This window comes from Mauremys mutica, chromosome 18, assembly GCF_020497125.1.
Source record: "Mauremys mutica isolate MM-2020 ecotype Southern chromosome 18, ASM2049712v1, whole genome shotgun sequence".
Classification (NCBI taxonomy): Eukaryota; Metazoa; Chordata; order Testudines; family Geoemydidae; genus Mauremys; species Mauremys mutica.
This window is the reverse complement of record NC_059089.1, coordinates 25,094,780-25,118,691: the sequence shown is the minus strand read 5'-3', so window position 1 is coordinate 25,118,691 and position 23,912 is coordinate 25,094,780. Positions and strand designations below refer to the sequence as shown.

Sequence of the window (23,912 nt, the reverse complement as noted above, 5' to 3'; positions counted from 1 at the left end):
TTTAAGCCCATTTCTTCTTGTCCTGACCTCAGTGGTTAAGGGGAACAATTTGTCACCCTACTCTTTTTTGGGGAGGTAAAAGGGAAACACCCTACAGCAGCTTCTGGCAGCACAACATCCCTATCCAGCAACAGCGCCGGTCATGCAGCTGCATAGTCCTGTACAGGTGCAGGTGCCCTGTATGCTCCATGCAAGAGAAGTTTCACACACTTCAGGTCTGAACTCCAACCACCACAGAACCAGCAGTGTAATGAAAATGAGGAAGTTGAACAGGCTGCAAAGACCAATCAAGGAATCCCAGTGTCTTGTTTGTTTGTTTTCACGTTTGGTTTGAGCTACAGGGCTGCAAGCTGTAAACAACACAAAGCTGGCAGGGAAATCCAACCTAGCTCCAAGCATAACAACTCAGGAAGGAGTCTCTGGGAGCCAAAAAATGAGATTTTTGGAAGCATCTGTGCAACAGAAAAACAAACACTCTCCTCCCGGTAGGTGTTCTATTTGCCAAGCTAAAATTAAACTAAGAAGCTTTGAGACTATCCATGACAATTTTACTGGAGTTTTACTGAAATTCTGAGACAGAGTATTACTTAAAAAACCACCACACCAGTCTGAGCTGTTCCTGTCCAGCTCAGAGTCCTGCCACTCATCGGCTATTTGCAGGCTTTCCCGATCAATCCATAAGAGCTGGTTTAGACTAAGGGCAGGTTAATACTTCAGGTAGGAAACCTGGCATTAAAATGCAAGAATTATTCAAGACACTTGCTAAAAACATGGAAACAGAGCTGGTATTAGCAAACTGGCAATGATAAACCAGATTGGGATTTCTTGCGTTGTAATTCCAAGCAAAAAAAAAAAAAACAAAAACCAAACCAACCTCAGGAATCTATTCAGTGCATCTTCTGAGGGTTTGTAAGTGTGCACCTGTTTCTTTGCGGTTTCAGTTGTTAAAGACTTTACAGCCTATCTTGAGAAGCCTAGAGTTATGAGAAGGAAACAGGAGGAGGAATACGCCAGTTTGGAGGTTTAACTTTTTGTTTGGATGTTAATAATGCACGATGGAAGCAGTGTCAGTAAATTGCTGCCTTTACAAATAAGAGGCTTTATGTTAAACCTCCAACACTGGTGTTATGGCTTCTTTCTAGATGTTGAGACAAACTTGCTTAGAACTCCAATAGCCACAGGGGTCTACGTATCAAGTTTGAAATCTATAGACTACTGGCACATAAATTCAAAGTAGATAACTGGAGAGCCACACAGCTGAATGTGAGTTGTTAGAGGTCTGCTCCGCACGTATGTTGCAGATCCTACGATGCTACTCAGAAGAGGAGTTTGAACTTGTGTTCCTAGGCCACTCTTCATCCCAAAAACGTGGCTGCATTTCAGTAATTCTGTATCAGTCTGAAGTGCTTTGGCATCTCAAAAAATGTAAGATGACTTGTTGTTACTATACATATTTGGTAGTGTTCAGAGACTCCAGGATCTACTGTAGGCAGGAGAAAAGGAGAGGGGTTATGCCAGGGGTGGGCAAACTATGGCCCGCTGGCCACATCCAGCCCTCGAGCTCCTGCTGAGGAGCAGGGTCAGGGGCTGCTCCATGTGTGTGTGCCACAGCTCTGTGTGGCTCCCAGAAGCAGTGGCATGTCCCCCCTCAGCTCCTACGTTTAGGGGCAGCCAGGGGCCTCTGCGCACTGTCCCCACCCCAAGTACCACCCCCGCAGCTCCCATTGGCTGGGAACTATGGCCAATGGGAGCTGCAGGGGCAGCACCTGCGAATGGGGCAGTGCGCACAGCCACCTGGCTGTGCCTCCATGTAGGAGTCGGAGGGGGGGGGGGACATGTGGCTGCTTCCAGGAGCTGCTTGAGGTAAACACCACCCGGAGCCTGTACCCCTGAGCCCCTCTTGCACCCCAAACTCCTGCCCAGCCCTGATCCCCCTCCCAAACCCCTCAGTCCCAGCCTGGATCACCCTACCACAGCCCAAATCCCTCATCCCCCAGCCCCACCCCAAAGCCCACACCTCCAGCCAGACCCCTCACCCACCCCCCTGCCCCAGCCTGGAGCCCCCTCCTGGACCCTGAACTCCTCCTTTCTGGCCCCACCCCAGAGCCTGCCCCCCCAGCCAGAGCCCTCACCCACTCCAGCACCCCAACCCCAATTTTGTGAACGTTCATGGCCCCCATACAATTTCCATACCCAGATGTGGCCCTCAGGCCAAAAAGTTTGTCTAGCCCTGGGTTATGCTCGTTGCACTTCTGGGCTCTGGTGTGCTGCCATCGGCTAAGTCTATGCCCCACCCCCAAACCACAGAGAGCAAGCCAGTGACGCATCAGCTGTCAATTATGATGCTCTTTGAATCTTAAATCCCACTGCCCTGAGAAGGGACCGTAGCTGTTCCTAGGCCTGCTGAGTACCGACAGACTGCAGAGGGAGAGACAGCTCTGCACTGGAAGGAGATGCCGCTTTGCCATTCATACCATCCACACGCACACACCCCAGTGGGTGGGGAAGACTCAGTTTTGCACATCGTAGGCCCCATGATCTTTGCGCTACCATTCCTAGAGTCAAATACCCCTTCCCCAGCTATAGCTTCCCCACAACTACCTTCTTACAAATAGCAGGCCCAGTTCTGCCCTAAGACCTGCACTCTACTCCCAAGGACTTCAGGGAGAGCCTCACCATTGCACAAGGGCAGAACCTTGCCCATTAGCTTCGTTCTAGAAGGCATAAGGGAGCAGGGATGACAGATACACCCGCCCCCAAGAGATTTGCTGCATCACTTTGATTTATTCTGGCTCACGAGAATGAATTTTCCTTTGACTCATGCAGAAAGAAAATGTTTGCAATTACCCCCCTGGCTTTCTGGAACTCCAGGAATGTCATGTCACCTGCAGTTCTCATGCAGCTCAATCAACTCCAACACTCTCAGAATAAATTACAGCCTCTGCACGTGGCAAGGGCTTGACAGCAAAAGAGAAAGTGTTGCAGGCTCTTAGGCGATGTCTACACTATGGACACATAATTAAACGATGTCCACCCGGTGCTTTTGTTGGTGAAACTTATGTCAGGGTTTGGGGGTTTTTCCCACGTCCCTGACCAACAAAAGTTTTGCTGACAAAAGTGCTAGTGTAGACAAAGCCTTAGACCTGGAGTGCCTCAGGCAATGGAACAAAAGTTATGCAGCTATTGTGTGACACTCATTCCCCAGACCACAGGTTCTATGCAGCATCACCACTAGAAGCACTCTCTCTCCTGGACTGGATGGCTACAGCTGCACTAAGAACTAGTGACCAAGCAGCGGTTGGAACTAGATATGCCTGTCAGTGCATCATATTCCTGGTTCTACTTATTATTCAAGTACTAAATGAATTTCATCACCTTCTTTGTCAGTGTAGGAGGGGGCAGGGGATTAGCTTGAACCCAGAGGATCATATGGCAACTATATGCAGCTAATAATCTAGGGGGAGGATTAGGAAATCTTAAATGTATGACTAGCACTGCATAATGAAAAACTAAGCCGAGAAAATGGCAGTTTCCCCTGCTCTACCTACTGTATTTGCCTGAGGTTTCTCTAACTGAGGAAACATGAGCTGCAACAAGGTTTTTCAGTTTGTCTTGCAAATGGAATCTAGTTTCATAAGTACAAACAAAAGGAATGCCAATAACTCGGTGATAGGATCTGTTCAGTGAGAAATATGGATTTAATGTTTACCACTTAAAGTTGTATAAAAAGCCTCTGCCTCAAAAGAACAGCTTGTGGTTTTAGCAGACCAGTGTTAGATTCATGAATGAGAATCTCAGATAGCCAAAAATCCTGGGCAGTTGCTAACTGGCTTATTGTGCACAACAACAATATTGTGTGTATCCTAAACTCTGCAGACAGACTGGTCTGCTGAGCTGGAAGAGCACACCAATGGATTAGTGTCACTGGGTCTTTCTCGTATATTTCATTTGCGGCTTTAGCTGCAAGTCTGCAGCAGCCATATGCAGAATGCGGAGGCGGGAAGGGGTGGAGACTTTCTGAGCAGCTAGATCAGGGGTCGGCAACCTTTCAGAAGTGCTGTGCCGAATCTTCATTTATTCACTCTAATGTAAGGTTTCACGTGCCAGTAATACATGTTAACATTTTTAGAAGGTCTCTTTCTCTAAGTCTAGAATATAACACTAAACTATTGTTGTATGTAAAGTAAATAAGGTTTTTAAAATGCTTAAGAAGCTTCATTTAAAATTAAATTAAAATGCAGAGCCCCCCGGACCGGTGGCCAGGACCCGGTCAGTGTGAGTGCCAGTGAAAATCAGCTCGCGTGCTGCCTTCGGCACCCATGCCATGGGTTGCCTACCCCTGAGCTAGATGCATGAATTGCTCCCTCCTTCTAAGTCTCCATGCAACTCTAGGTGGGATGACGCCATTGAGTTTAGCGTGTGATAAATAGCCCGTGTTGTCCCCCTGCCCCCATAGTGAGCTAGCAGTTCGCCCCGGCTGGAGATTCAGGATTGGCCATAGACATGGAGTAGGGATTCAGTTTCAAACCCCATATACAACTTTTTTTCCAGAAATGAGTGACTGGACTAACCAGCTCTGCCACAGCCCGGAAAAATAAAAAGCGGGGTGGGGCTGGCTGACTCTGGGGATTGGGACACTGAGCTTCTCGTACAGATGACTGGTGCCCATCCAGGGCGGCAGCACCCTATGCAAGTTTGTGGCCTCTGTTCAGAACCACTGGGCAATCGCCCACATCCCAGCTGGCTCGCTCTGTTGCCAACCTTGGTGGAAGTGGCTCACTCCTTCAGGTCACAGGGGAGGCTTGCATTGTATACCCCGTCTTATGGCTAGACAACACCAATCTCTGCTCTCGGCACTCCGGAGCCTCTCACAAGCACTAGTTTTGTATGTACCCATTTTCCCTTAATAGCCTTTGATGTCCCAGATGCCTTGTCTGCATAGATTGCAACCTGCCAAGGACAGGGTAGGATGTCTTAGAGTTTCCCAGCGTTGCTCCCAGCAGTGGAGCCGTGCTGGTTGCAACACTGACAGGATGCTGGCATTCCAGGAGGCTGCAGTTTAAAGAGTAATAGTCACCCATGGCCTGTCGCTGTACCATGTTCCTTCCACAGGGACAGCTGCACTGGCAGGAGAGCTAAAGAATTGGGGTGTAGACCAGGCCTCCGTATGCAAGTTAGCACTAAACAGCCACTACTTTTCTTCAGCGTTCCTATTATGCTGTCTGCACAAGTATCCCTCTCAAAACAACCTGTTCCTCATCCTCTAGTGAGAGATCAGTGCTAGTTCTCTTTTCAGCAGAGCAGCAACCTCTGCTCCACACAGCTCGGACGTGTCTGGATACGGTCCTGCTGTACAGCGTACACACGAGGGAAAAGGGAAGTCCTGCCTTTAAACAATGGGCTGAGGTTAAAAACCCCAAACAGAATAGCTGCTTTAAAATACAGTGCGATAAAGCTGCAACTCAGTCACCAGATTAATCAGTTGCATCCACGAGAGCAGAGAGGCATTGTTGCGTGCTTCCCAACACCCAAGCATGTTGCTGCACTGCCAGAATTCCCTGATAGATATTAAGCCATTCATCATGCTGATAGCAGGTGCTCAATCAGCGGCTGTCCACAGTTGCTGGGAACAGGAATTAAACACCTTTATTTTATTTTTTAAAAATAGCCAGAAATGAACCTCTTCTGCAGTGCAATTTTGAATCTGACAGGCCAAAAAGATGATGCAGCCCAAGATATACTACTATTCACTGCAGCATCCAAGCTGCCCCACTGGCCCCCATCCGTTGCCTCTTTGCTATTAACTTCCACTTTTAAGATAAATAATCTGGCAATTTAGATTGCCACTGCACTGTGTCCTTTATGAGCAGGAGCTATGTTAATAGTCTCTGGGCAGGCAGGAGGCAGGGAATCTCATTTCTGCACTTGGCTGGAGATGAATAAATCAACTCTCCAGCTGGTTACAGGCAAAGCTTTAAAAAAAAAAAAAAGCCATTTTAAATTGTTAGATTTTTAAACACCAAAAGAAAACCAGGATAATCCCTTTTGAAGGCTTCAAATGCACAATTCAAAACCTACTTCAGCTGAAGTTTGAGACATTTATGAACAGTCTCTGGATTAAACACCCCAGTATTTCAGATGGGTATGAATATAATAAACATGGAGACTGTCGGAGCAGCCATCAGTGCTACTTCTTGGATGGAGGCTTTGAGAAAATCAACCTGCACTTGAGAAACTTCAAAACTGGTCTGAGACAGATATTCCAATAACTTTGCAGAGGAAGAAAAGTGAAATCTCGCCAAATCTTTGTTAAAATAAAAATTTGCAAAAGAGAAATGTGGGGTGTGTGAGGTCCAGAGAGGAAAACAGAAACCTTACGTAACTCAGTGGAGGTGGAGCTGGTTTCCTCTCTCTGCTTTGGAGAGGAAAGTTGGGGAGGACAGGGTGCTGGATCTAGTCCTTGTATGTCTCAGGAGCGTGGCTACAAAGCCATACAAGAAAACCAGTCAAATTGCTCAAATTCCAGCTGTTAGAAGCAGAGGGATCTGGGGAAGGGCAGCACAGAGCAGCTACACCTGCATATTTCCATTCAAGGTAACCTGCCATGAGCAGTGGTACTAGGGCTCCCAGTCAGACTCACCCGAATCCTTCTCATGGCTGCTACGATCTCCACACGGCTGTTGGGTCTCGGCACATCCAGACTACCGATGTACTGAAAGACAGAACAGTGATGAGATGGTCTTAAAAAATTGCAGTGAAGGAGTCACAACGTCTTCAAAATGAACAGCACCTTTGACTGATAATTAACCCATGAGTGGCTGGGCAGTTAGACTCCTCTAACTCCTGTCAGCCATTTCTGTCAGCACCTAGAAGGAGGATCCCTGGCAGGTATCAATGGATCCTTAATGCCAGGTTTAAGCCCTTGAGCTCTTCCAGTTCTAGAAATGCCTGTAGATACATTAGACATTAAATTTGCATCATCCCTCTAAAAGCTAGCCCCTCTCCTGGAAGCACGATCCAGATTAATGGAGTCCATTAGAGACCCTAATACTTTGCACTAGAGCAAGGAGGTTACTGCTGGCAAACACAACCAGAGGGACAGCTGCTAGCCAAGTACTACACACACTGCATCTCCCCCAATGTTGGTCCCTATCTTCTTCCTTCCCCTCACCAAGAAAAGCTTCTTGAAAACCTCAGAATGCCAGGCATCCCCAAGGATTGGGGCTAGTGCATGGCTCTGTAGCAACTGGCTTTGATGAGGAGCAATGTGTCTGAATCCCTGGTCGACACCCTTTGTTGTCTCTGCTGCGCGTCTCTGGACATCAGTTGCCTTTTTGCTTGCTTGGCCTAGCAGAATTCCCTAGCTGATCCTGGACAACGTGCCAGAACTGATATTCTGGGCTGGCCTAGCCTGTCAATAACTAGGAGCTAATGGGAGCTGCAGCCCTACATTTCCACCGGGAACAGCAAGTTGCGCAGCATCCTGTAACAGGACATGCAAAACTTACATTTGCAGCATTAGCACCTCCGTCTGCTGAACAAGTGCTGCTGAAGCTCAAGGCAGATGGTAAGTTCCAGGTCCAGCATGGAAACCTGCCCACAACCAATTAACAAACGCAGCCTTCTGTGTCCTGGCTACCTATAGTCCTGCCCATGGGTTTGGATGGCAGCGGGACCATATACATTGGTCATACGCTTGCTTTGGACAAAATGTAGCTTGACAGCCTACCTGATACAGCAGGCGCCAACCCTCTCACAGATGTTTCCCCTGTGGTGACAGCACTGCTACCTTATGCTCAGTCCCAACCTGCCCACACTTGTGTGCCAACCCAGCCAAGTGAAGGTATCTGAACGGTGACAGGAAGGGAGGACTCTGCTGCAGGACAGGGGTACTCATGATGGCATATCGGACGGGACGAATATGCAGAAGAGCAGAGTGCTGCCCACAAAGCCACCAACCAAAGCAAGCCAGTGCAGTGCTTGAGATCCAGGCTGCCCTTCTGCCCCAAGCAATGGGGGAAATCCCAAACATCCCACAGACAGAGCAGTTTGTGTGTGGCACAAAGGGTAGGGAATGCTCCACGGGGCCTCTGGCTCATCTGCAGCATAGCTGACTGGAAGGGGGAGTGAAGGGAGAATAGCCTGAGTCAGCCAGTAAACAGAAGCAGAACCGAGTGGGTGATCAGCATCCTGTCAGTGCTGGGGAGTGCGGGTTGCTGTCCTCCGACCATATGCTGTGGAAGTCAGACAGCTGGAGCGAGGGAGTCCGATTCCAAAAGCCAGTTCAGTGTGTCAGCATTAGCATTCTCTCATCGGTGGAACATGCACCCCCCCATGGCAGGCAGCCTGCCTTCCTCCCCAACATTAATCAGGGGCGCTGGTGCTGACAAAGCTCAGCCTCCATGTATAAGAGGGTTTGGCTTGTGAGTCTAGAGGAAGTTTTGTGGCCAGCAAGTCAGGGAAGCCCCCATGGAAGCTCAGCAGGCAGCTCCTGCTCTTCCTAAAGAGCAGCCCATTGCTCTCACAGGGCATGCTGACATCTTTATGGGGTTTTGAGATCACTGATGCAAGAGTTGCAGCTGGCAAGACCCAACGGCTTGTAGAGTTTTATTTTGCAAGCTTGCATTCAATGAAGAGCTCTCCACACAGGCTGGCAATCTTAGCTCAGTATTTACTGCTCTTTCAGCTGCCTAGAAATAAGCACTGCAAGCATCTTGAAAGGTCATCTCATTTCCCTACACCATCTGTAAACGGCTCCACATCTTCTACAGGCATGCCATTTTGTAACTACTTACAGCAACCCCTCGGTGAGCCACAAGAGAGATCCAGGCCCCAGAGCATCACTACGTGGGGTCCGTGGGGAGGGAAAGAACTAGCTTTTCCTCCCCCCCTTTCTATAGTGGCAAAGGAACATTAACATCCCAAAATGGGATCGGTTTGGTTTGCCCCATTCACAAAGGGCCATGGTCTATAGGGAGTCGCATGAAAAAATTCAGTGTAATGCAACAGGCTGGCACTTTGCCATCTCGCTATCAGCAGGCAATGGGGAGAGAGCCAGTGGCTAAGAACATTTCTATTGGCTTTGCTCTCAGACCCTGCAGCCAGGTCCCAATCCTGCAAGCTGATCCATGTGGAATCTCCATCCTTAGAGGTTTTTAAAGCCCAGCTTGACAAAGCCCTGGCTGGGATGATTTAGTTGGGGTTGGTCCTGCTTTGGGCAGGGGATTGGACTAGATACCTCCTGAAGTCTCTTCCAACCCTAATCTTCTATGATTCTGTGTTTGCCTATGGAGAGCCCCTTAGAGTTCACCAGGGGCTCCACCCAAGTGTAAGGCTGCTCCCCTGCAGCTTGCAGTACCCAGGTCTTACATGGCCAAGTGTGTGCATTGAGAGTTCATCCCTAAAGATCTGAAATATAAACTCACTAATATAATGCAATGTGGCCTGGTACTTACAACCTGGAAAGAATCAGAGATGAGAAGCACTACCAATGAACAAATGTCTTGCACAAAGCAAGCTAGATAATTAATAAGCTGGTCATTAAGAGGCACAGCCAGACTGCTGTACCTACAGCGAGAAACTGTTAACTGGAAGAGACAGACCCTATAGTGGGGCTAAATAAGCATGTTACTAAGGTAATACAAACTTCATCTGTGAGGGTGGAAGAGGAGAGTTGGGCAAGTAGCTGGATACCTATGGCGCTATCTACTCTCTCAATAGCATGGTAGTCCTACAGCTGGCTGACTGCAGGTGGCTGGCCTACCCATTAGAAATGCAAATTCATTTCATAGTAACTTTTAAAAGTTCCTTACGGTAACAGCTTTTCGCCTGTCAAGGTGGTATCCAGTATAGCAGCTGTTCTGTTTTAAGCATTCAAAATACTGTATCTCCCTGTCCAGCAAAGCTAGATTTTTATACAAGCAATTGAGAATTTAAACAGATCTCTCTCCCACATCCTCTTTACATCTACAGCTCCTTCAGCAGGAAAACTGAATTGCACAACAACATTTGTAAAGCTTTATTTGAATGCATTCCCTTTCCTTACAGCTCGGGGGAGGGGAGAAATGAATTCCATTTCTAATCTGTCAGGCCACCTGCAAACAAACTAGAATTACTCCTGCAAAATGCAATTCATTTTGTCAGCTAAATTATAAACTCATTCCCCTTGCACTGACTACAGGAAGTCTATTACAATGAAGTCATTTACTCAAAGGCAGATGTAGTCATGCCTGGACATTTTTCATGATCAATATAAAGTCCCTGACAATGATATCAGGAGTTCTTCAGATCCTGCCCCAAGATTACTTCTATTTAAATTAACACTTGGCCTTCTATAGCTTTTCCTGCAGCACAGTGGGTCAAATGGGCCAAGATACTAACACGGAATTTAGCACAATGGCCATTACTATGTTGGTATCCAGGGAAGTATTTTTTCTAACTATTAAGCTCCTTGAGGCAGGGTCGTGTACCCTTATGTGTCTGAACAATTCCCCAGTCCAAGTGGAGCCTCTGAGTACAAATGCCCATGATACATATACTATTAGAATCATAGTACTAGAGTTCAAGGCCAGAAGGGACCATTAAATAATCTAGTCTGACCTCCTGTACAGCACAGGCCACCACTACCACCCAGCACCCACTGGCACTTGCCATAGACAGAAAAGTACTAAGGACATGATGCAAAGTCCAGTGCAGTCAACGGGAGCCTTTCCAGATCAGTTCCCAAGTGAACTGCACGGGAAAGTTTCCAAGCTTTAAAAGATGCTAGACTTCCAAAAACAGCTACACCAAAAAAAAAAAAAAAAAAAAATCTAGTGCAAACCAGTTTAATCTGAGCATAACTGCACAGCCTCAGTGACCTTTTGCTATTTTTCCCTCCACACTTCCTCTGCTCAAAAGCACTATAAGGTAATACATTTTGTTGGCATGTTTTGAAGTTCCTTTGCTTTTTTTTTTTTAAAAGCTCACTTGCAGAGAGAAACATATTTTGAATGGGGCTGAAACTAGCGTGGGAACAGCAGGTTCAGAACACTAATGAAAGATAGACAGGCAGAAAGCCTTTTAGATCTTGTTCATGGTTTATTACCCGTGACACCAACACTAACACATGTGACTTTACTAGCCATGTAAGTGCATTAGAACTCCAGTTATGGCGATTTAGTACCAGCACCCACCTGCAGCTCCAAATTAAAGCCCAGCGGCCAAAAATGCTGAAGTGTCTATTGATAGTAAGAGTGCAAGGCCACTCAAAAGTCCAAGGTTGGGAGGCAGCCATGTCCCAGCACCTCTAGGACATCAAGGTCCTGAAGCTAGGCACCCAACATTGAAGGCACCTAAAGTCAGTGAACGCTTCGGAAAGTATTGGCCTCAATGTTTTAACGGGTAAGGGGACTGAGGAACCCAGTGCACTGACATCTCCTGAGCCTTCGGCCTTCTGCAAAGCTCACGCCCTAGCTGTTCAGTTTGTACCTGGCTCCACTCTGCACTTCCACGTTACATGTTTTAGCCAAATGCCTCCTTGAGCTACAGGACGGTAGATGCCTCGCAACTGCTCTTGCATACCAGCAGCCAAGTCAGTGAGAGCTTCTCTTCCTCTTCCCAACCAAGCGCTGCCTGATCAAGTCCATTCTTTTCGGCACACCATGTGTTAAGTGACTTCAATGGGAGCCTGCCCATTATCTGATTACAATAAGACAGTAACTATCATCATCATCATGTTCCTATTACGCCTCTGGCATTTAGAGCTCTTCCACTCCTGTCTGTTTCTGGCAAGTCTTTCAGTGGTTTGCCAGTTGTGCCTCAGGTTTTTCAGCTCAGCTTCCACAGCTCTTCGCCATGTTGTTTTCAGGCAGCCTCATTTTCACTTGCCTTCAGGTGTCCATCTTATTGCTACTCTGGTGATGGAATCAGTTTCCATCCAAAGCACATGACCAATCCATCTCCAATGCCTCCTAGAAATTATGGTGCTCAGATCCTCTTGGCTGCACTGTATCAATAGATCTTGGTTTGAGATTGTTCTGGGCCAAAAAGATACAGAGGATTTTTCTGAGGCAGGCTGTATGGAATTAAGACAGTTTGGACATGTCATACTTTCAACACTACTTTATAGTGCAGAATGCTGGGGAATGAGAAAGTATGCAGCTCTGATAAATCTTGAGTTTGGTTTTGATGTTGTATTTTGATGATTTCCAGACGTATTTAAGCTCCTGAAGGTGTTCCTGGCTTTACTGATTTTGTTACGGATGTCCTGGCTGATGGTGCTGCCCAAGTATGTGAATGTTTCTACATTGGTGAGAAGATGACCCTCTATCCGTACTGGTGATGGTGAGGCAATATTAAAGGTCATGATATCGGTCTTATTGCGGTTGATTTTCAGTCCAATTTGCTGGCTGAATGCATTGAGTTGAGTTGTTTTTTCTTGTATATGGTGTTGGGTATGTGGTAGGAGAGTAACATCATCTGCTAAGTCCAGGTCCATTCAGTGTCTCTTGGCATGTCTTCTGTTGTATGCCGCATTACCCGGTCAATGGCAATGTTGAAGAGGATTGCAAACCTGACACACCCTGGACATACTCCTGTTTTGACTTCAAACTGAACTCACTGTCATCAACATGTAAAGTTGAAATAGAAGCTTTTGATGACGTTGATTATACAGAAAGGAATTCCATATGCTCGCAGAATGCGCCATAAACTGGTCCTGTGAATGCTATCAAAAGCCTTCTCAAAGTCTATGGAATTTATGTAGAGTTGCTGTTGCCATTCTAAGCACTGTTCTATTATGTTTCATAGAATGAGGATGTGGTCTGCGCATCCACGCCCTTTCCAAAAACCAGCTTGCTGTTTTCTGAGAACACTATCAATTGCCTCTGATATACGCTGGACTATGATCTTACATAATACCTTGCTTGGCACAGATAAAAGTGCAGAAAGCCTTCGTTCTGCAGTGAAAGAACCTTGATGAACATAAGAACGGCTGTACCGGGTCAGACCAAAGGTCCATCTAGCCCCGTATCTGTCTACCGACAGTGGCCAATGCCAGGTGCCCCAGAGGGAGTGAACCTAACAGGCAATGATCAAGTGATCTCTCTCCTGCCATCCAACTCCATCCTCTGACGAACAGAGGCTAGGGACACCATTCTTACCCATCCTAGCCAATAGCCATTTATGGACTTAGCCACCATGAATTTATCCAGTCCCCTTTTAAACATTGTTATAGTCCTAGCCTTCACAACCTCCTCAGGTAAGGAGTTCCACAAGTTGACTGTGCGCTGTGTGAAGAAGAACTTCCTTTTGTTTTAAACCTGCTGCCTATTAATTTCATTTGGTGACCCCTAGTTCTTGTATTATGGGAATAAGTAAATAACTTTTCCTTATCCACTTACTCAACATCACTCATGATTTTATATACCTCTATCATATCCCCCCTTAGTCTTCTCTTTTCCAAGCTGAAGAGTCCTAGCCTCTTTAATCTTTCCTCGTATGGGACCCTCTCTAAACCCCTAATCATTTTAGTTGCCCTTTTCTGAACCTTTGCTAGTGCTAGAATATCTAGAATGAAGAGATGGGGAATGCAGATGAGGAGATCAACAAGCAGTGGGATGAAGTAACATCAATGTATAAACAGAGTAGTGAAGCCTGTCTACACTACAGGCAGAAGAGAAGGAAGGAGTGGATTACACCCAGCACATGGAATGCTATAGAAACCTGATGAGCCCTGAAGAAAAAAGTTTTAGATGCAAAATCCCAGAAGCTAAAGGACAAATACCATGAGCGGCATAGCAGGAGGTCTTTGTGAGAGCGAACAAACAGCATCATATTGATAATTTGGCAACACAAGCAGAGGATGCAGCTGCTTATAGTGAACAAGGAACTCTCTACAAAATGACCAAAAAAAGGGGGGAGAAGGATAGCTCAGTGGTTTGAGCATTGGCCTGCTAAACCCAGGGTTGTGAGTTCAATCCTTGAGGGGGCCACCTAGTGATCTGGGGCAAAAATCAGTACTTGGTCCTGCTAGTGAAGGCAGGGGGCTGGACTCAATGACCTTTCAAGGTCCCTTCCAGTTCTAGGAGATTGGTATATCTCCAATTATTATTACCTTATAATGCCACTACATAAATTCATGGTACACCCACACCTTAAATATTGCACGCAGTTCTGGCTGCCCCCTCTCAAATTAGCTATATTGGAAGTGGAAAAGGTACAGAGAAGGCTAGCAAAAATTATGACAGGCATTGAACAGCTTCCATATGAGGAGAGATTAAAAAGACTGGGACTGTTCAGCTTGGGAAAAAGACAACTAAGGAGAGATATGAAAGCTGACTATAAAATTACAAATGGTGCAGAGAAAGTGAATAGGGAAGTGTTATTTACTCATAACACAATAACCAGCAGTTACCCAATGAAATTAACAGGTAGCAGGTTTAAAACAAACAAAAGGAAGCATTTCCTCACACAACGCCCAGTCAACCTGTGGAACTTGTTGCCATGGGATGTTGTGAAGGCCAAAACTATAACTGGGTTCAAAAAGGAATTAAATATATTCATGCAGGATAAATCCATCAATGGCTATTAGCCAAGATGGTCACGGATCCAACCCCATGGTCTGGCTGTCCTAAGGCTCTGGCTGCCCGAAGCTGAGACTGGATGACGGGATGGATCACTTGATAATTGCCCTGTGCTGTTGATTCCCTTTGAAACATCTGACTCCGGCCCTGGGCGGGAGACAGGATACCGAGCTCCATGGACCATTGGTCTCACGCAGCAGAGCCACTCTCATGTAACCCAGACTCTACCCCACTATGGGCTGGGGGGATGGAGCAGCAGAACTCTGCTCCTGTAACTCCCCAGGTCGCGATACGGGAATAATAAAGTCACTTGTTCCAGAGCAGAGAGTCCACCCCCGATTTCCAGCCCAGCTACCGCGGTACGATGGTACCACTGCCCCGCTAACTCCCTCCCCGCGACTCCTCTTGGCGCACAACGGTGCCACCCGCCCGCCCTGCGGCTTTGCAAAGCCGGCTCGGCACGGCCGGACCGGCGAGCAGCCGGGCGGCGCGGGGGGGGGGGGTCTCCCCCTGGCACGTGTATCCCGGGGGCACCGACCAGAGCCCTGCTCCGCATTGTCCTCCCGGGGCCCGCAGGGGATCAGCCGGCGCTGGGCACCGGCAGCAGGGCCGGGGCCCGGCTCACCTTGGCCTGGAAGTGGATCCCGTGCTGGAAGGCGTCTTCGTTGTGCAGGGGGACCCGCGAGTCGCAGCCATCGTCCACCAGGTTGTACCTGTTCTTCACCGGCATCTTCCCGGGCGCTCAGGCGGCGGCGGCGGCGCCCAGCCCCGGGGCATCGCCCGCTGCCGGCCCCGAGCCCGCGCCAGAGCCCGCGCCAGCGCCGCGCAGCCCCGGTGCCAGGCGGCGGGGCTCGGGCCGCGTTTTGAATGAGATTCCCCCGGCTGCCCGCGGCGCCTGCCGCCCATTGGCCCCAAGTTCCCTCACGTGACGGGCGGGGGCGGGGCTGGCTCCCGCGGGGACCGCGGGCGGGAAGGGGGGGATATGGCCCTGCCCAGCAGCCCGGCCCCCACCCCTGGCCTGGCCGTTTCCCCAGCCAGCTCCCTGTGGTTCAGCTCCTGAGCCCGCCCGGAGGGGACATGCAGGCACCTGTCCGTGGCGTCTGCTTCCCGCTCAGGGCCCTGGCCGCCCGGCCTCCCGCATCCCCCCAGCTGGCAGGAGGGACCCTGGCGCAGACCCGCCTCACTCTGCTTTCCGGTCGGTTCGGAGCCGTTTCGCTTTCTCCTTTCCCTGCACTAGCAGCGCGCTGCCAGAGCCAGTGGGACACGTTTCCCCTTTACAAAGAGGCTTTCTGCGCCCGTCCGGAAAACCAGTAATGGGGACATTTCTAGTGGAGTTTAGCCTTCTGGACTCTTGTCTTGCAAACTCTGCACTGGGGGCTTGCTGGCCTGAGAGCGTCCCTTTAAATACAAACACATGACTGACCATTGTAGTAAGGATCTGACTGAAAAAGCACACAAGGAGCCTGAAACTGAATTGTTAGCTCACCTTATGGTAGAAGTTAAATTTACATCATGGGGCAATTTGTCCCAGGGCACCTTAAAACAGTGGGTGATGTGAGCTACAGTGCTAGAGAAGTGGCAGGATGAGTTAAGGATGGAATATCCACCGTAATTGATCTGTCTGTCTTTTCTCTGTTTTAAGCCGTACATCTGTTATTTTAACATTGGTTTTAGTGTGTGCCTTTTTCCCTACTGTGTACAACTGTGCAAAAAATGATGGAGTCTAAGGCTGTGTCCACACTACAACTTCTAGCCAAGGTTGTAACCAGATATGGCAGGTTCTACCCATGTTTCCTATCAATTCACAATATGGCTAAGGCTCTGTTAATAACCACACCAGTGTAGCACCCCTGCCAGAGGCACAGTGTCACATGGCTGACTTCCCACAGGTGCTGAACCAGTTACAGGTTCTTGCAGTGAAGGATCTTTGCCATCTTTGTGCAACCAGTTTGGCTGGTCCTCTCTCCTTCCAGCCTTTTCTGAGGTAGGGCATCCCATGGTGTCTTGTGTCACACCTTGCTGAGGTTGCTGTATAGTGCCTATCCCTTGCTGAGGCAGTGTGAAGTAGCTGTCCAAATTTCCCAGGATGAACTTATGCAAACAGCAGATGCACAAGCATGGTTGTGATGATGACAGAAAAGCTGAGCCCTTTCATGTGCAACTTTCTAAGGCAACCCTGTCACTAATCAGTTGCAAAATCGGGTTTGAAAGGTGTAAGTTTAATAGGGCCTAAAAGTCAGAGACATGCTTATCCCCGGGGTAACTCTATTGATTTCAGTAGGGCTGCACCAGGAATTAATCTGGGCCCTTGTTTATGAAGTGAGTGACTATAACCTTTTATCACACAAATAATATCACCATGCTTAAATATGATCACACACTGTATTCTCTGTGATATCTATTTTAACAAGAGAGAGTTGTTTTTTTTAATGAGTAGAATTCAAGATATGGAGCTTGATCAGTGATATCATAACAGGGTATCTCGTTCGAAAACCACAGAGGATGCGGGGTTCTCATTACTGAACTGTAACCTTGTGACTGATACTGCAAGTGTGCCGGCTAACTGATAAATCAAAGGATATATATTGCCAAGTGGTTGTTCTTGGTGTTCTGGTCTCAGATCCTCTGCCAAGACATCTATATTATTGCAAGAGTTATGACAACAGTCCTTCGCTTTGCCAGCCTTGGACCTACCTCCTCCCATTCAGTTATGCACACTTTATGCCACAGTGGAGGCTGTGCTGCTCCAAGCCTCACTCCCATGACTGCAATTGGCCCAAGTGGCTTGGCAGGTTTGAGCACGCACAAGTCAATGGGAGGAAGGCAGCAGCCACAAACTGGCCAATTACAGAACCTCATCATTAAGGGAGGGAGGGGCAGCCTGAAGAACTAGTACTGTTTCTATGTACCATTGGTTGGAGTCCATGCATTCAGGAATACCATGGTTGCAAGCAGATCTTCCTCATATTGTGGGCATCACTCAGGGTTGAGTCGGCAATGACAGGTCCTTCAATTAGCCTCTTCTTTGCTATGCTCTTCTGTCTGTCTTGTCTCCAGGCTTCTTTTTTCCCTGGCTATAATATAATATCACATTTCCCATTTAAATGCACACAGATTTATGCTAATCCTTCATTTGTTCAGAGAACCCCAATATAGGTTTCATTTTACATATGCAATTAAATGAATCTGTTTTTGCTATCGAATGTGCCACTCTTCAGATTCTGTATTGCACCTGCAGATTCATGAGCTCTCTTTAGGCGATAGCTTTTTATGCACACTTGTGTGCTGAATGCTCAGGATATTTGGCGCTTTTTTCTTTATCTTTTCAGGAGTCTTAATTTAATAAAATTATGGAAATAAAATCCAACCAGCCTGAATCAATAACCTAGATTATCTTCTTGTGAGTATCGCTGAACTAATGGGGTAAGGTGAAATTGTTTGGTTTCCTTAAAACAGAAGAGAATGGCCATTATCCCAACCTCTCATTTAAAACTGCCTTCTAGCACTGCTGCTGCTGCTGTTTGGTATATGTGAGACTCAAAAAGTTTCTTGGAGCTCACATGGGAGACTCCTTTGACTCTTGTTCGCTGAATGGGAGGCAGTGCATCTAGGCCAGGGGTAGGCAACCTATGGCACGAGTGCTGAAGGTGGCACACGAGCTGATTTTTCAGTGACACTCACACTGCCCAGTTCCAGGCCAGTGGTCCGGGGGGCTCTGCATTTTAATTTAATTTTAAGTGAAGCTTCTTAAACATTTTAAAAACCTGATTTACTTTACATACAACAATAGTTTAGTTATATATTATAGACTTATAGAAAGACCTTCTACAAACGTTAAAATGTATTACTGGCACACAAAACCTTAAATCAGAGTGAATAAATGAAGACTCGGCACAGCACTTCAGGGGTCAGCAACCTTTCAGGTCTAGGCATTGTCTACACTAGCCAGTTAGTGTGCTAACCTTGCATGCCTGTAACACACCATGGGTAAAATCCTGGCTTCATTTAAGTCAAAGGCAAAACTCCCATTGACTTCACTGGGGACAGGATTTCACCCCACATTTCTAGTCACAATCGCTATCCATGGTGCTCAAGTTTCCCACTACCACTTGGTTTGTCTCTGCTGTACACAAAGCTAGCCACTGTGTCACAACCCTTGCCCCCAGTCTCAGTGAGGTGTAGTTCCAAACAGCAGACATTATAAACCGCAGATATTATAGACTTGCTGCAGGGAGCTGTGCTGAGTATAATGGGACAGGTGCAATATTTCGGCCCCTACGCTGCTGGCAAAGGACGTTGTGTTCGGGTCTTCCAATGATAGCAACCCTGGGAGCCCAATGGGCCAAATTAGACAACATGCTGGTTAAAAAGCCCACAGTGAAGTCCCTCTTCCCACATAGCTCAAATTCCTGAGGCCTTTCATATGGCCTGTGTTTTGGGTGGTGACTGCTGTTGTTTCAGCTATCTTTAAACAAAGCCTTATTTAATTGTTTCTTCCTTTAGCCTGTATGGAAGGCAGCTGCCACACCCACCAGCTTCAAAAAGGTTTCTTCCAGCTCCCAACCAACCTAACAATTGGGACAAGGGGTTTACCTCTCACACTTTACACAGACACTGCAACCTTTTAAAGGAAGACTTTTTAAAGAACTATTTATTTATTTAGGAAGTGTTCACAGGTTTACAAATCCTTGATACGTAAATATCAGAAACAAAACAACAGTGAGCTTTTGTTTAAAGACATTATACAGTAACCATACATAAGAACATAAGAATGGCCCTACTGGGTCAGACCAAGGTCCATCTAGCCCAGTATCCTGTCTTCCGACAGTGGCCAGTGCCAGGTGCCCCAAAGGGAATGAACAGAACAGGGAATCATCAAGTGATCCATCCCCCATCGCTCATTCTCAGCTTCTGTAAAACAGCGGCTAGGGACACCATTCCGGCCCATCATCAGATCTCTCTGTTTAACAGGGTGTTGCCATATAGCAGAGTGAGCATCATTACAACACCCATGACATGTTATTTCTAAGCCTTGTCTACACTGCCACTTTACAGCGCTGCAACGTTCTCGCTCGGGTGTGAAAAAACACACCCCAAGCGCTGCAAGTTTCAGCGCTGTAAAGTAGCAGTGTGGACAGCAGGGCCGGCTCCAGACCCCAGCGCGCCAAGCGCGCGCTTGGGGCGGCATTTTGCAGGCAGGGCGGCAGGCGGGTCCAGCGGACCTCCCGCAGGCATGACTGCGGAGGGTTCGCTGGTCCCGCGGCTCGGGTGGACCTCCTGCAGGCATGCCTGCAGATGCTCCACCGGAGCCGTGGGACCAGCGAACCCTGCGCAGCTGCGGGAGGTCCACTGGAGCTGCGGGACCAGCGGACCCTCCGCAGTCATGCCTGCGGGAGGTCCGCTGGTCCCGCGGCTCCGGTGCACCTCCCGCAGGCATGACTGCTTGGGGCAGCCAAATTCCTAGAGCCGCCCCTGGTAGACAGTGCATCAGCGCTGGGAGCCGCGACTACACAGCCACATAAAAGCACTGCTGCGGCAGCGCTCTAACGTTGCTAGTCAAGACATCCCCCTAGTGACTTTATTAAGCTGAAAGTATGTCTACACTAGAAACGCTACAGCGGCACAGATGCACTGTTGCAGCTCCGCTTCTGCAGTATTGACACTTACTACAGTGACCGAAGGGCTGCTTCGGTCACTTTAGTAAATCCACCTCTCCGAGAGGCAGTAGCTAAGTTGACAGAAAAGTTCTACTGTTGACCTAGTGCTGTCTACACTTGGGCTTAGGTTGGCTTAACTACATGTCTCAGGGGCATGAATTTTTTTTTCACACCCCTGAGCAAAGTAGCTAGATCAGCCTAAGTTTTAGGTGAAGAGCGGGCCTGAGTGAAGTCTCTGATTACACACATTTAACAGACGAAAAAGCCTGGTTTTGATGTCGCAGGTTATTTTCCCCCTTTCTGTTAATGTTTTTATACTTGCAAGGATGACTTGTTTCTGCATTGCAGAGCTATGCTGATTAAAACAATAAATAACATGGCTTAACAAAAACAACAAGCCAGACCTAGGGTAATGCTAGTGAAAATCTTTATTGCAGGAGACACTTTCAGAGCCTACTAGCAAGACCTGAAAGCCCTATGCACTTTACTCCCAGTTCAGTATATTTGATCTCCTCTTAACTTTTTGTCACACCAGTTTTAGCAGTACAGTACCTCCGATACCAGCTAGTGGGGTAGCAAGAGTACCACGGGCAGGTGAGGTCTTCAAGCTAGGTCCTCAAGTGTTCTGGCAGACAGCCTTATAAGATTTAAAAGGTTAATTCACTTACCGCTAATTGTGAGATGGGAGTTTGTTTGCAAAGCACAGTCTTGCTGTGTATGTTTACTAAGAATAGGAAACAGACAGTGTTCCCTCACTTTCAGGATACTGAAAGCCAGTGGGTGTTGAGGTGAGATTTGTACGATGAAGAGGGGATCTGGGACAGATGTGAAGTTGGGGATCAAAATCCGGTAGTTTAGATGCATCTTTGAGACATTAATTTAAAGGCCGCTAAATCTAAAACATGAGTGTGGGGGAAGAAAAAAAAACAACAACTCTGGCTTCGTTCCTGGAGAGAGGTAAATAAAAATGAAGCATTTGGGGCCGGAATCAAAGTCTTTCATTGACTTTAATGGATTCTGGATCAGGACTTTAATATTTATTTAAATGTTGGGGTGGATTTTTTTTTGCATAACAAGCCCAGAACTAATTCCAAAAGCCTGCCTGCCTTCCCACTGCAAAGCAAGATGCTCTGAAGAATGTGAGGGAGGGGAGAGAGGACACCATCATAATGGGCTTAACATTTTAAGACTGCACATTTAACAAAATAAATAAAATGCAAGTCCTGATTGTATTTCCAAAGCTTGAGACATTCAGTACTTCACGGTGAGGTTTTTTTGGTTGTTTTCCATCGAATCATTTACTTTACCCTCAGAACACAGAGAATCAGAAATAAGCATTGTTGTTAAGACAGAAAAATCTGTCAGTTTCACTTGATGTCTGCAAGCAGGGCTCACAGACTCAGAACAGGGATGAAAAAGGAACATGAACTGGCATTACCAGCCAGCTCTTCACAAATCTCAGGAATTCTCTTCAGCCTTGACATGCTGCCATTGGTTTCACTGTAAAGCCAGAAGACCCCATACATGCTCTGCTTCTCCATTGCCCTAGGAGCTGATGCTTTCTAGTAGTTAGAGCAAACTTGAGTAAGGCAGTGTCTGACCTTGATCAAAAAACCTGACTTTGTGCTTTAATTTAACACAGAACATTGGTAACAAAGCAGGAACATTAACCATGTGCTGAACCTGAGCTGAGCTTTTCTGCATAAAATAAAGATGGATTAATTAGTTCACAGCTGGCTGAAGATTTTGACTCTGGATTCCTCTTGTGTGTTCCACATCAGGTAGCTCCCTTCTTTGTTATTCAGGACAGTAAGGTGATACACTAGAATCCCGGTTAGCCAAAAATAGCTGGAGACCCCCTCACATGTCTGTAAATGCTAATGTTTGATTAAACCCAAAGGAGCAGGTTAGATAAATAAGGTTCTATTGGTTGAAATTAGCTGGTATCACCCTCAGCTGCAGTGGGGTTTAGATGAAAATAGGGCAAACTCCTGGGCACAATCTTGCAGTGAGTCTCTTGAGCTGCCACATGAACCAAATCAAGACGTGACATGTGGATCAGGCTGGGTAGTGCTGTCGTTGTTTCATCACTGTCAGTCCCTCTCTCTCTCTCTGTCACATATCTGCTCGGCTGGTGGAGGTTCTGTTTGGTTAGATGGTTATACAGATTTGTGGTATTCAGGGAGAAACAGAAGACTAATGTCTTGAAGGTTCAGATTTGTAGTGTAGCCAGAAAATCTCTCCATTACAACTGCAAGCCTCTTTCATGCATGGCCAGTTCCTAAGTTGTGTACAAGAGGATTCAGGAATGAGGATTCAGGAATGAGAAAATGTCATCTACTATTATGCATATTTTCATAATCTTCTATCATGCAAATTTTTTCCAAAGTATGCAGCCATTGTTTTGTTTGCATATGTAGGTCAACCACAAATCTTCGGTGGTCTAACATATACATTGTGAGCATATGCTTATGTAAACTAATTTAAACCCAGACTGGGAAGTATAATTACAACAGAGACATTTCCCAAAGACAGACTGTATTTACCAGACATATTTTCTCCTGACTTTTTTTAATTTTTAAAACATTGTTTTCCTGTTGACCAGTAAAGGCACAATTATATAAAAAAACAACCTCCCACCATGGTTACAGAAGGAACCGCTTACTACAGAGCAGAGTGGATAGTTCCTATGGATAACTTATTTGATTAACTTTTCCTTGTCTCTGTTTGTGAATTGTCCATGAATGTACCATAGGTTTTCTCAAATTTATTCCTTATTCAAAATGATTTGCTGAGTAATATCTGCAAATAATTCTTGTTCTGCAGCTTGCAGGAGACCAGTTTGGTGTTGGTGCTGATACAAAAGTTGTGACCTTTTTTTTTTTTTTTTTTTTTAAATCCCAGGTCTCATGATATTTGATGTTGATCCTAAATACCTGGATTCTGGAGTCCTGTGATTACATGAGAATCTCAGCTTTCATTTTTTGAAAGAAGTAAGTTGCTAGTTTTCATGACTACAGGAAAAAGCATGAAACTGTGACCCAAGTTCACTGTAAAGACTTAGAAACCAGAGGGAAAATAAAAAGATCCCCAAATTTATTATTCACAAAATTCCCATGAATTTTAAGATAATCTCCTGATATTCTTTGAAGGCTGACTCATGAGTTTTGCATGCTTGGAGCTTGCAGTGGTGTTGATATTCCTAATGTGTTGTTTTGATTGGACACGTCATATGGTACACATCAGTTTCCTGACTGCGCAATCATAACTTGTAGAATCAGGTTCTCAGATGTTTAAGAATCAGAAATAGTCATTTAGCATTAGTCAGTGAAATGTTTGTGCTTATATTGTAGCATTAAGGCTTCTACCTTTAGTGGCTTCTACCAGCCATTCAGTGGCAATATGATCACACAGGAGTAGCCCTGATATCTATCCAGTACTGAGCAGTTGTTACATATGCACCTTTTGGGAAGGCATGTACACGCATGGAATATACCATGCTACACATGACCCAATAAAGTATGAATCAGCACAGGGATGAGCACAGCTTTTAGCTAGGAGATAGATAGAGTACAGTACAATCTGAACTCGCAGCCTGCCTGCTACCTCCCTGCGGGGTGAGACTGCCATCTGTGTGATTTGATAGCCCTGTTTTACAGTAATAGTTACAAAGGCCATTCAAGTAGGACTC

At 46.7% G+C, this 23,912-nt stretch overlaps 1 protein-coding gene across 6 annotated transcripts in view; it reads right to left on the bottom strand.

Moving 5' to 3' along the window:
- The window catches only part of LOC123352370 (carboxyl-terminal PDZ ligand of neuronal nitric oxide synthase protein-like), a 77,416-nt gene that overhangs the window by 47,905 nt on the left and 5,599 nt on the right, over positions 1–23,912 (bottom strand). For 3 of the 6 annotated variants that reach the window (XM_044992385.1, XM_044992387.1, XM_044992384.1), the window contains 2 exons: positions 17,474–17,638; positions 6,641–6,712 (listed from right to left, as the gene is read on the bottom strand). In XM_044992385.1, the coding sequence (XP_044848320.1) occupies positions 6,641–6,712; positions 17,474–17,494 (93 nt within the window). In that variant the 5' untranslated portion in view covers positions 17,495–17,638. Of the gene's footprint in view, positions 1–6,640; positions 6,713–15,189; positions 15,488–17,473; positions 17,639–23,912 lie in introns of those variants that run through there. The other 3 variants (XM_044992381.1, XM_044992383.1, XM_044992382.1) reach the window with 2 other exon arrangements.